The sequence below is a fragment of the Mesoplodon densirostris genome, chromosome 5 (assembly GCF_025265405.1).
Source record: "Mesoplodon densirostris isolate mMesDen1 chromosome 5, mMesDen1 primary haplotype, whole genome shotgun sequence".
In the NCBI taxonomy this organism is placed as follows: domain Eukaryota; kingdom Metazoa; phylum Chordata; class Mammalia; order Artiodactyla; family Ziphiidae; genus Mesoplodon; species Mesoplodon densirostris.
Window position 1 is genome coordinate 152,700,395 of NC_082665.1, and position 13,690 is coordinate 152,714,084.

The 13,690-nt window shown below is 35.7% G+C and overlaps 1 protein-coding gene across 3 annotated transcripts in view; it reads left to right on the forward strand.

Annotated features, from left to right (window-relative positions):
• Window positions 1-13,690, forward strand: part of TOPBP1 (DNA topoisomerase II binding protein 1) — a 71,659-nt gene that overhangs the window by 18,680 nt on the left and 39,289 nt on the right. For all 3 annotated transcript variants that reach the window (XM_060099683.1, XM_060099685.1, XM_060099684.1), the window contains 2 exons: window positions 12,214-12,557; window positions 13,205-13,377. In XM_060099683.1, the coding sequence (XP_059955666.1) occupies window positions 12,214-12,557; window positions 13,205-13,377 (517 nt within the window). The remainder of the gene's footprint in view (window positions 1-12,213; window positions 12,558-13,204; window positions 13,378-13,690) is intronic.

Genomic DNA, 13,690 nt, shown 5'->3' on the forward strand with positions numbered 1-13,690 from the left:
TGATAAAGGTGTTAAAAATTTATTATGAACTATTTAATACATCCAAAAACATACAAAGAATAATTTAATGAGTAACCGTATACTACTAATCTAGCTATTAGAAAAAATAAAATATTCTACTTGGTCAAAATTCTCCTGTGAATCCCTTCCCATTTTCTTTGTGGTTTACAACGTGTATATATCTGTAAGTAATATATACACTACTTCGTTTTGTGTGTATTTTGACTTACATAAGTGATACATGGTATGTACTCTTTTGCTATCCTAACCTCAGCATGAGAGATATTCATCTCATCCAAGTAACTGGTTATGAATGTACCACACTGGTATATGAACATAACACAATTTATTTTCCCACCTAAGGATATTTTTATTGTGTTTTTTTTGGTTTTGCTTTGTTGTTTTGCCAATACAGTACAAACCGTACTGCTGAGATTGTTCTTATGTACGTCTCTGTGCACATGAGCAAGAATTTTTCTAGGGTGGGCATGGCTGATTCCTGGGATATGTACGTCTTCCACTTTCTTACATAATGCATATTGCTTTCTGAAGTGTTTGTTCTAGTTTACCACTTTATACTAGAACAATAGTAAGGATTCCTATTGCACATCCTTTCAACATTTAGAATTTCCCATAAGGCTTGAAATTCTTATTAATTTGATGGATGTAAAGTGGGATCTCATTGTGTTTTTAATTTTATAACTGATTGCTAGTAAGGTAGAGCATCTTTTTTAGTGTTATTTGATGAATATTTTAAAGTAGTTGGATTTTTCAATCTGTTATTTTGTGGTTTATGGTTTTCTATTTTATACAAGTTTTCCTATCTGAGGGTCATAAAGTTATTTTTATGTGTATTTTTTAGAAGTCTTAAAGTTTTGCCTTTCCACGTTATGTCTTCAGTCCACATGGAGTTGATTTTTGTATTTGATAAGAAGTGTTCAGATTATCCATGTGGATAATCACTTGTTTTCACACTTTTTATTGAATAGGCCATCCTTTCTCTACTAATTTGCACTCCCGCCCCTGTCATTTATTAAGGGTCTGTTAAGTGGGGATCTGTGTTTAAGCTTTTTTTTTTTGCAGTACGCGAGCCTCTCACTGTTGTGGCCTCTCCCTTTGTGGAGCACAGGCTCCAGACGCACAGGCTCAGTGGCCATCGCTCACGGGCCCAGCCGCTCCGCGGCATGTGGGATCTTCCCAGACCGGGGCACGAACCTGTGTCTCCTGCATCGGCAGGCGGACTCTCAACCACTGCGCAACCAGAGAAGCCCTAAGCTTTTTATTCTCTTCCATTGAGATACTGCACTGATAAACCATCTTATTATAATATCCTTGTGTAATATGTTTTGATATCTGAAATAAAAGGACTACAATTTTCTTTACAAAAGTGTCTTACCCTTTTTTGGACCTTTTCTTCTAATTTTTAAAATTAGTTTTTCAGTTTGCATAAATCAATATGGGAATTTGGTTGGGATTGTACTGAATTTATAATTTGGAGCAGAATTGACATCTTTACAATGAAAAGATCTGCCTTTCTATGACTATAGAATATCAGCATAGAGTTTTATCTTTTTTTAATGTTTTTCAATAAAGTATAACCACATTCATAAGATCCTACACATGCTGTGTTATAACTATTCCTAATTTTTTGTTTTCTATTTATATTATGTTCATTTGTTCTTTTTGATATTTTAATTCTTATGTCTTAAAATTACATTTTTGAACTGTTTGCTGGTATATAAGAATGAAATATTTTTAATACTAGATTTCATATTTAAACTTTTCTATAGAACTTTTTGGGTATTGAGTTTTTAAAAATTGTGGTAAAATATGCCTAACATAAAATTTACCATTTAAACTATTTTTAGGTATACAATTTAGTGGTACTATATTCACACTATTGTGTCACCATCATTACCATTCATGCCAGAATTTTTTATCTTCCCAAACTGAAACTTTATAACCATTAAACAGTAACTCTGTATTCCTCCCTCCACCCAGTCCCTGGCAACCACCATTCTATTTTGTGTCTCTAAATTTGACCATTCTAGGTAGCTCATATAAATGGACTCATACAATATCTGTCCTTTTGTGTCTTATTTCACTTAGCACAATGTCCTCAAGTTTCATCCATGTTTTAGCCTGTGTCAGAATTTCATTCCTTATTAAAATTGAATATAGTTCATTGTATGTTGGAATTATCTGTTCCTTTCTGTTGATGGACACTTGAGTTTTCTCTGTGGTTGGCTTTTTAAAATAATGGTGCTGTGAACGTCGCTGTACAGATATCTGTTCAAGTCCCTGCTTTCATTTTTTTAGATATAGTCCCAGAAGTGGAATTGATAAGTCATATGGTAATTCTATGTTTAATTTTTTGGGAAACCACCTTGCTGTTTTCCACAGTGGTGTACCACTTTACATTCTCACCAGCAATGCACAAGGGTCCCAGTTTCTCCACATCCTCACCAACATATTATATTTTCTGTTTTTTTTTTAATAAACATCATCCTAATGGGTATGAAGTGCTATCTCTCTGGTGGTTTTGATTTGCATTTCCCTGATGATTAGTGACATTGAGCATCATTTCATGTTTTTATTGGCCATCTATAAATCATCTTTGGAGAAATGTTTATTCAATTGAGTTGATTTTTTTTGTTCCTGAGTAGGAGTTCTTTATGTATTTTGAATATTGATCCCTTATCAGATACATGATTTGCATATATTTTCACCCATTCTTTGGGTGGCCTTTCTACCCTGTGTTCTTTGATGGACAAAAGTTTTAATTTTGATGATGTCCAATTTATCTATTGTTTTCTCATTGCCTGTGTTTTTGGTGTCATAATTAAGAAATCATTGCCAAATCTAATGTAATGATGCTTTTCTTATATGTTTTCTTCTAAAAGTTTTGTAGTTTTTCTTCTTTAGGGCTTTGATCTGGGTATTATGTACTTTTCCTCTGCTCATTAGAATTATCATACTTTTTTTCTCCTTGGTGTGGTAAATTGCATTAGTAGATTTTACATTGTTAAATCAAGTTTAAATTCTGGATATGATATATTCATGTTTTTTTTACTGTGTTCTGTTTACTAATATTTTATTTAGGATTTTATCTATTCGGTGTGATATTGGCCTATAATTTTCCTTTTCCTGTTGTCTTTGTTGGGTTTCGTTATTATTGATAAAATGGATTGGTGAGTTACTTTTTTTTTTTCCTTTAATCTCAGTTTGTGTAAGACTGGAGTTCCCTTATACTTGAATGTGTGATGAAACTCATCTGTCTAATGGCCTGGTGTTTATTTTGGTTTGTTTTTTTGTTTTTTTGCGGTACGTGGGCCTCTCACTGTCGTGGCCTCTCCCGTTGCAGAGCACAAGCTCCGGACGCATAGGCTCAGCGGCCATGGCTCACGGGCCCAGCCGCTCCACGGCATGTGGGATCTTCCTGGACTGGGGCACGAACCCACGTCCCCTGCATCGGCAGGCGGACTCTCAACCACTGAGCCACCAGGGAAGCCCCGGCCTGGTGTTTTTTTGTAGGAAGGTTTTATAGTATGGATTTATTTAATGGATATGAAACTATTTCATTGTTCTGTTTCTTCCTGAATGAATTTTGGTAAACTATATTTTCTAGGAGATTTAAACACCAGTTTTAATCTTTTTAACAAACCAACTTTGATTTTTGTTTCATTAATTTATTGTCTTATTCTTTTTTTCCTTCTCTTTTTTCTTCTGATTTCTTAAGTTGTACAATTTGGTTTTTTTGTATTCTTTTTGTCTAAGTGTTTATGTCAGTAGATTTCTCTGAAAGTACTAAGTTATATTTCAAAAGATCTTTTATGTAGCATTTTTGTAATTGTTCAAGTCTAAATACTTTCTAATTTTATCATATCTTTGGTCTATGACGTGTTTAGGAAGTGGTTTTCATAAATGTTCTTCTGTGCATCAGAAAAATAAAGTGTACTCGTCATCTCCTTTTGCAGGGTGGACTTGGTGGTGGTGGTGGTGGTTGATTGGGTTTTGGCCGACATTTTCACTGAAGGCATTTCCCTTTAGGGTTTCTGAGTGGTAAGGTATACTCTGCCCCACCTCTAATTTGTGTGAGATCAAAGGCTTGACTCCTATCCCTCTATGTGATATCCTTAAATTCTAAGGGTCACTGCCAAAATAGGTGGTAATCGTTAGCTTTAGTAATCACTTAATGATCTGAATTCATGCTACTACTTCATTTTTAGCCCTTGAGAATTTCCCTTGCTTTCTTGCAAACTCAGCTATGTAGTTATAGGGATATCTTTAATATTTCATCCTGTATTCTAGGTGTTTTTAGTGAGTGGGTTTTGAATATCTAGCCTACCGTATTTCTAGAAGGGAACGCTCAGTACTCTTATTTTTTTATCCACACTATTTCTCTTCATGGTGTACTACAGAATTGACTTTTGTCAGACCACTTGTTTATGCTTTAGTAGTGTGTCATATCAGATCATCCTAATTTTTTAGGATGTACTAAGAAGCCACAGATTGGCTGGAAGTAGTTTTATGCATTATCCTTCAACAAGGGTACTTGCTGGAGGCAGGCAGTTGGTTTCTCAAACCTTCCTTTCTAAAGCAGCTAGTAGTCTACTGACTTTGAAAGGATTTAGTAACAGTAAATCTCAGTGAATCCCCAAGCACCAAATTTAGAAGAATGTAATCAAGTGTTTTACAATTACTTCTTAAAATTACTTTTGATTTGAGAGAGCTTTTTCAATAATAGGCTTGTCAAAAAGCCTATTATTATTCGGTAGTTTATTGGGCTACTGAATGACATCTATTTGAGAAAGGGTTTTATTTCTAAAATAAATGGGAAGAACTACTGTAGAACATGTTAATTTATTCTGAGTCTTTAATAACTTCAGGGTTTTACTTATCATTTATAAGAACTTAGTATTTCTAGTTTGTTTTTATAGCAGTCTAAAATTCCCCTGGGCTTCTTCCTTCTTCCCATCTCACCACCTATATATAGACATCAAAAAAAGTTGTTTTTTCCCTCCTAGATGTGATTGTGAACAATTTTAATGGCAAAATACTTTGTTTTTATATTTTATATTAGAAATACCTATTTTAAAAACTACTTTCCAAAATGTTTTATAGTATCATGTCACCTTTATTTCCATCTAAGCTTATTCATCCTCATACATCTCTATAAATTATAAATATACTGTTATCCCTTATTCCTTATAATATGAAACTGAGGGTCATAGTCTCCTGACCTACTGATCAGTAATGCTCTAGACAAAACTACTTCTTCAGAGTGTCAGGAAGAGCAATTTAAATACTTGTATTAAGTAGGAATTAAAGTATATATAAACAGTAATTAGTCTAAAAGTGAAAATGGTCATGTCTATTGGAGATGAAGATAGAAATAAGAAGATGGCACTATAACATAATGTTATGGACCCTGGAGTCAGACAGACTTCGGTTTATATCTCATTTCTGCCACCTAATAACTGTATGACTTTAGGTAAGTTACATAACCTCTTTAAGCCTGGTATTCTTCTTGAAGAAAGGGTATAGATACAGCAATAGAATGAGCCTAATAGTATCATGTCCATTAATTACATGCATGTAAAGCACTTAGGCACAGTACCTATATAAATAAATGTTAAGAATCCTTGAATACCTTCCAGGCTTGTTGGAATCCCATGAAGCAGGGCTTGGCAAACTGTTTTTGTAAAAGGCCAGACAGTAAATATTTTGGGCTTTGCCAGCCACATTCTGTCTCTGTCACACATTCTATTTTGTATTGTTCTATTTTTGCAACCATTTAAAAATGTAAAAACCATAATACACAGGCCATGGGCCCACTTTGGCCCCTAGGCTGTAGTTTGCCTATCTCTGCTGTAAGGCATTACCCTTCATCACAGCACCACTAGAGTTTTCAAAAACATACTAAGTTTTTACCTCTTAAACTTTTAATACTGATTACATAATATTTATTGCATGTTAGGGACTGCATTTTCTTTTTTTTTTTTATACAGCAAGTCGGTAGAGCAACTGCTCCTAATCTCTTTACTTTTATTTTTTTAATTTAATTTTATTTATTTTATTATACAGCAGGTTCTTATTAGTTGTCCATTTTATACATATTAGTGTATGCATGTCAATCCCAATCTCCCAATTCATCACACCACCCCACCTCCACCACTGCCCCCCCCCACTTTCCCCCCTTGGTGCCCATATGTTTGTTCACTGCAACTATGTCTCATTTTCTGCCCTGCAAACCAGTTCATCTGTACCATTTTTCTAGATTCCACATATATGTGTTAATATATTTGTTTTTCTCTTTCTGACTTACTTCACTCCGTATGACAGTCTCTAGATCCATCCACATCTCTACAAATGACCCAGTTTCATTCCTTCTTATGGCTGAGTAATATTCCATTGTATATATGTACCACATCTTCTTTATCCATTCATCTGTCGATGGGCATTTAGGTTGCTTCCATGTCCTGGCTATTGTAAATAGTGCTGCAGTGAACACTAGGGTGCGTGTGTCTTTTTGAATTATGGTTTTCTATGGGTGTATGCCCAGTAGTGGGATTGCTGGGTCATATGGTAATGCTATTTTTAGTTTTTTAAGGAACCTCCATACTGTTCTCCATAGTGACTGCATCAGTTTACATTCCCACCAACAGTGCAAGAGGGTTCCCTTTTCTCCACACCCTCTCCAGCATTTGTTGTTTGAAGATTTTCTGATGATGCCCATTCTAACTGGTGTGAGGTGTGATACCTCATTGTAGTTTTGATTTGCATTTCTCTAATAATTAGTAATGTTGAGCAGCTTTTCATGTGCTTCTTGGCCATCTGTATGTCTTCTTTGGAGAAATGTCTATTTAGGTCTTCTGCCCATTTTTGGATTTTTTTTTTTTTTAATATTGAGCTGCATGAGCTGTTTATATATTTTGGAGATTAATCCTTTGTCCATTGATTTGTTTGCAAATATTTTCTCCCATTCTGAGGGTTGTCTTTTCATCTTGTTTGTAGTTTCCTTTGCTGTGCAAAAACTTAAGTTTCATTAGGTCCCATATGTTTATTTTTGTTTTTATTTCCATTACTCTTGGAGGTGGATCAAAAAAGGCCTTGCTGTGATTTATGTCAAAGAGTGTTCTTCCTATGTTTTCCTCTAAGAGTTTTATAGTGTCTGGCCTTACATTTAGGTCTTTAATCCATTTTGAGTTTATTTTTGTGTATGGTGTTAGGGAGTGTTCTAATTTCATTCTTTTACATGTAGCTGTCCAGTTCTCCCAGCACCACTTATTGAAGAGACTGTCTTTTCTCCATTGTATATCCTTACCTTCTTTGTCATAGATAAATAGACCACAGGTGTGTGGGTTTACATCTGCACTTTCTATCCTGTTCCATTGATCTATGTTTCTGTTTTTTTTGCCAGTACCATATTGTCTTAATTACCATAGCTTTGTCATGTAGTCTGAAGTCAGGGAGCCTGATTCATCCAGCTCCATTTTTTTCCCTGAAGACCACTTTGGCTATTCGGGGTATTTTGTGTCTCCATACAAATCTTAAGATTTTTTGTTCCAGTTCTGTAAAAAATGCCATTGGTAATTTGATAGGGATTGCATTGAATCTGTAGATTGCTTTGGGTAGTCGAGTCATTTTCACAATATTGATTCTTCCAATCCAAGAACGTGGTATATGTCTCCATCTGTTTGTTTCATCTTTAATTTCTTTCATGAGTGTCTTATACTTTTCTGCATACAGATCTTTTGTCTCCCTAGGTACTTTATTCTTTTTGTTGCAGTGGTAAATGGGAGTGTTTCCTTATTTTCTCTTTCACATTTTTCATCATTAGTGTATAGGAATGCAAGAGATTTCTGTACATTAATTTTGTATCCTGCAAGTTTACCAAATTCATTGATTAGCTCTAGTAGTTTTCTGGTGGCATCTTCAGGATTCTCTGTGTATAGTATCATGTCATCTGTAAACAGTGACAGTTTTACTTCTTCTTTTCCAACTTGTATTTCTTTTATTTCTTTTTCTTCTCTGATTGCCGTGGCTAGGACTTCCAAAACTATGTTGAATAATAGTGGTGAGAGTGGACATCCGTGTCTTGTTCCTGATCTTAGAGGAAATGCTTTCAGTTTTTCACCATTGAGAATGATGTTTGCTGTGGGTTTGTCGTATATGGCCTTTATTATGTTGAGGTACGTTCCCTCTGTGCCCACTTTCTGGAGAGTTTTTATCGTAAATGGGTGTTGAATTTTGTCAAAAGCTTTTTCTGCATCTATGGAGATGATCATATGGTTTTTGTTCTTCAATTTGTTAATGTGGTGTATCACATTGATTGATTTGCATATATTGAAGAATCCTTGCACCCCTGGGATAAATCCCAGTTGATCATGGTGTATGATCCTTTTAATGTGTTGTTGGATTGTTTGCTACTATTTTGTTGAGGAATTTTCATCTATACTCATCAGTGATATTGGTCTGTAATTTTTGTAGTATCTTTGTGTGTTTTGATATCAGGGTGACAGTGGCTTCATAGAATGAGTTTGGAAGTGTTCCTTCCTCTGCCATTTTTTGGAAGACTTTGAGAAGGATGGGTGTTTGCTCTTCTCTAAATGTTTGATAGAATTCACCTGTGAAGCCATCTGGTCCTGAACTTTTGTTTGTTGGAAGATTTTTAATCAGTTTCAATTTCAGTGCTTGGTCTGTTTATATTTTCTGTTTCTTCCTGGTTCAGTCTCGGAAGGTTGTGCTTTTCTAAGAATTTGTCCATTTCTTCCAGGTTGTCCATTTTATTGGCATAGAGTTGCTTGTAGTAGTCTCCTAGCGTGCTTTGTATTTCTGCGGTGTCTGTTGTAACTTCTCCTTTTTCATTTCTAATTTTATTCATTTGAGTCCTCTCCCACTTTTTCTTGATGAGTCTGGCTAATGGTTTATCAGTTATGTTTATCTTCTCAAAGAACCAACTTTTAGTTTTACTGATCTTTGCTATTTTTTTCTTTGTTTCTATTTCATTTATTTCTGCTCTGATCTTTATGATTTCTCTCCTGTTGCTAACCTTGGGTTTTGTTTGTTCTTCTTTCTCTAGTTCTTTTAGGTGTAAGGTTAGATTGTTTATTTGAGATGTTTGTTTTTTCTTGAGGTACAATTCTATCGCTATAAACTTCCATCTTAGAACTGCTTTTGCTGCATCCCATAGGTTTTGGATTGATGTGTTTTCATTGTCATTTGTCTCTAGGTATTTTTTGATGTCCTCTTTGATTTCTTCAGTGATGTCTTGGTCATTTAGTAACGTATTGTTTAGCCTCCATGTGTCTGTGGTTTTTACGTTTTTTTTCCCTGTAATTGATTTCTAATCTCATAATGTTGTGGTTGGAAAAGATGCTTGATATGATTTCAGTTTTCTTAAATTTACTGGGGCTTGACTTGTGACCCAAGGTGTGATCTATCATGGAGAATCTTCCGTGTGCACTTGAGAAGAAAGTGTAATCCGCTGTTTATGGATGGAGTGTCTTATAAATATCAATTAAATCTATCTGGTGTATTGTGTCATTTAAAGCTTGTGTTTCCTTATTAATATTCTGTTTGGATGATCTGTCCTTGGTGTAAGTGAGGTGTTAAAGTCCCCCACTGTTGTTATTTTTATTAATTTATTTATTTTTGGCTGCGTTGGGTCTTCGTTGCAGTGCGCGGGCTTTCTCTAGTTGCGGGGAGCGGACTACTCTTTGTTGCAGTGCACGGGCTTCTCATTGCGGTGGCTTCTCTTGTTACAGAGCATGGGCTCTAGTCGCGCAGGGTTCAGTACTTGTGGCACTTGGGCTCAGTAGTTGTGGCTCGCGGGCTCTAGAGAGCAGGCTCAGTAGTTGTGGCACACGGGCTTAGTTGCTCCGCAGCATGTGGGATCTTCCTGGACCAGGGCTCAAACACGTGTTCTCTGCATTGGCAGGCGGATTCTTAACCACTGGACCACCAGGGAAGTCCCCCCACTATTATTTTGTTACTGTCGATTTCCTCTTTTATAGCTGTTAGCAGTTGCCTTACATATTGAGGTGGTCCTATGTTGGGTGCATATATGTTTATAATTGTTATATCTTCTTCTTGGATTGATTCCTTGGTCATTATGTAGTGTCCTTCCTTGTCTCTTGTAACATTTTTTGTTTTAAAGTCTATTTTATTGGATATGAGTATTGCTACTCCAGCTTTCTTTTGATTTCCATTTGCATGGAATATCATTTTCCATCCCTTCACTTCCAATCTCTATGCGTCCCTAGGTCTGAAGTGGGTCCTTTGTAGACAGCATATATATGGATCTTGTTTTTGTATCCATTCAGCGAGCCTGTGTCTTTTGGTTGGAGCATTTGATCCATTCATGTTTAAGGTAATTATCGATATGTATGTTCCTGTTACCATTTTCTTTGTTGTTTTGGGTTTGTTTTTGTAGGTCCTTTTCTTCTCTTGTGTTTCCCACTTATAGAAGTTCCTTTAGCATTTGTTGTAGAGCTGGTTTGGTGGCGCTGAATTCTCTTTGCTTTTGCTTGTCTGTAAAGCTTTTGATTCCTCCATGGAATCTGAATGAGATCCTTGCAGGGTAGAGTAATCTTGGTTTTAGCTTCTTTGCTTTCATCACTTTAAATATGTCATGCCACTCCCTTCTGGCTTTTAGAGTTTCTGTTGAGAAATCAGCTTTTAACCTTATGGGAGTTCCCTTGTATATTATTTGTCACTTTTCCCTTGTTGCTTTCAATAATTTTTCTTTGTGTTTAATTTTTGCCAATTTGATTACTGTGTGTCTCGGCGTGTTTCTCTTTGGCTTTATCCTGTATGGGAGTCTCTGTGCTTCCTGGACTTGGGTGGCTGTTTCCTTTCCCATGTTAGGGAAGTTTTTGACTATAATCTCTTCAAATATCTTCTCTGGTCCTTTTTCTCTCTCTTCTCCTTCTGGGACCCCTATAATGTGAATGTTGCGTTTAATGTTGTCCCAGAGGTTTCTTAGTCTGTCTTCATTTCTTTTCATTCTTTTTTCTTTATTCTGTTCCGCAGCAGTGAATTCCACCATTCTGTCTTCCAGGTCAGTTATCCGTTCTTCTGTCTCAGTCATTCTGCTATTGATTCCTTCTAGTATATTTTTCATTTCAGTTATTGTATTGTTCATCTCTGTTTGTTTGTTCTTTAATTCTCCTAGGTCTTTGTTAAACATTTCTTGCATTTCCTTAATCTTTGCTTCCATCCTTTTTCCGAGGTCCTGGGTCATCTTCACTATCATTATTCTGAATTCTTTTTCTGGAAGGTTGCCTATCTCCACTTCATTTAGTTTTTTTTTGTGGGGTTTTATCTTGTTCCTTCATCTGGTACATCGCCCTCTGCCTTTTCATCTTGTCTGTCTTTTTGTGAATGTGGTTTTAGTTCCACAGGCTGCAGGACTGCAGTTATTCTTGCTTCTGCTGTCTGCCCTTTCCTAATCCCTTTATTTTTAAACCAGGACTTTTCCAGTGTATAACACCCTGCTAGTGTTGGAAGGTCTCCTGCAGAGGCAGGGGGTAGCTGTGTCTCACCGTGAGGACTAGGACACTGGCAGCAGCGGCATTTTCATTATTGACATGTATATTTTAAAATAGTTATGGTTTTTTCTTCTACTACCCATTTATCAGCCAACTTTATCCTGAAATGAAATTGTTGAGACTGTTGGGTCCTTGATCAGTTGTTTTCTTAAGAATCTATATAGAAGCTAAATAGCTCCAATTTCATTATGAAACTTTTTAGAAATTTTTGAAAGGGAAGTAACCATAATTCTCTTATTATTGTATTTATTCAGTTATTTCCATGTGATGGGCTTGACCACTTAAGCCTGTTGCTTCCATTTTTTGCTTAAGGATATTTTCTTAATTCTGTTGTGAATTATCTGAACCAGTTTCGGAACTCAAACAGGCCCATGGAGTTATTGGAGCTTCATAATTTTCAACTAATTAGAGTTTTCTAGTACACTAGCAATACTTAGAATAGTAACATGATTGCTGTTGTCCTAGTAATACTGATAACACTCCTGGGAACCCAGAGAATGGGATGGTTCATATTCTTTCTTCATTGTGTGCTTATAAAGCCTTAGTTTTATACGTGTGATCACAGTTCTCAGGTTCCATGTTACCTTAATATCCTTACTAGGAAATAAACTTTATAAAATAAACTACCTGTTAGAAAACATTTCTTTTTCTGTTCCAGTTGAAGTTGCGAAGTCTGAAGTTGGGCCCTTTAATGATTCTGCTCATGTGGAGCCCCTTATTGATTCTACTCATATTTCTCTGCAAGAAGAAAACCAGTCTTCCGTCAGTCATTGCCTCCCTGATGCTTCTACAATTACTGAAGAAGGTTTATTTAGCCAAAAGAGTTTTCTTGTTTTAGGTTTTAGTAATGAAAATGAATTTAATATTGCAACTATCATAAGAGAAAATGCTGGAAAAATTGTGTCACTTCAGAGCAGAGTTGTTGCTGATTATGCTGTGGTTCCTCTGCTGGGGTGTGAAGTACAGGCAACTGTGGGAGAAGTTGTTACAAATACGTGGCTGGTAAGAAAACACTGTATCAGTTGAAATGTAGTATTGAAGGATGTCTGAAACTAAGAGTACACGTTTATTTCTTAGGCAGTTCCGTTTCAGTAAATTGGTATTTGGGTTTGAGCACTGTCTGGATTTTGCTTTTAGCAAAGGAAATTGTAAATAATAAACTATGCAAGCTTCATGGTCCTAATCCTGGTAGAATAGAGGGGCCACACCAGCAGTGTTCCTTCTTAGGAAGTTGCTACAGGTCATCTCATACTATTTCAATTTTCCTAATTTTCTTACTACCAAAACATGACATACACTTTTGTATTATTCCATCTTGCTGGCTTATCACTAATAATTTCATCATTGATTTATTTTTCAACTTTCAAAGAAAAAATGGTAATACATTGGAAGAAATTAAATTTTAAGCAAAATTCAATAAATTCGATGATAAATCTGACTGATTTTAACATCCTATATAATGGATTGATGTGTATGTATTTCTTTAATGTTATAATTTTAAATGGTTGAGAATGCGCATATATGCACATTTATATGAAAGTAAAATTGCTTTTCATCTAAACTAAAATTACTGTTACTGTAACTGAACCAGTGTTAACCACTAGTTGCTTATTTCAGGTTGATGTTATTGTTTCTCTTGTTTTTAAAAGGTAACTTGTATAGACTATCAGACTTTAATTGATCCAAAGTCAAATCCTCTCTTCACACCAGTCCCAGTAATGGCAGGAATGACTCCTTTAGAGGATTGTGTTCTTTCATTCAGCCAGTGTGCAGGAGCTGAAAAAGATTCGTTGACATTCTTAGCAAATCGCCTTGGAGCAAGGTATGTAGTATTTTTAGTGTACCTGCTGTCTTGGTGTACTTTTTATTTGTTTTGACTTATAGAAGAGCATTCAAATTAGGATTTCACTGGGTGTCTTTATAATATTTATGAGGAGTGTGTTGAATATCTATGTGATGGCTCAAAGTGGGAGAGGGAGAATGCTGTTAGAAGGCTGCCTGGCAAATGTTAAGACTCCAGGTATTAATGCTTACCTACCAGGAAAGGGAATATTTAAAGCTGATACATAGGTAGTTATTGAGTGTTGCTTATCTAAGCATTATTTATTTCCTTCCATGTGCCATATGGATGATTT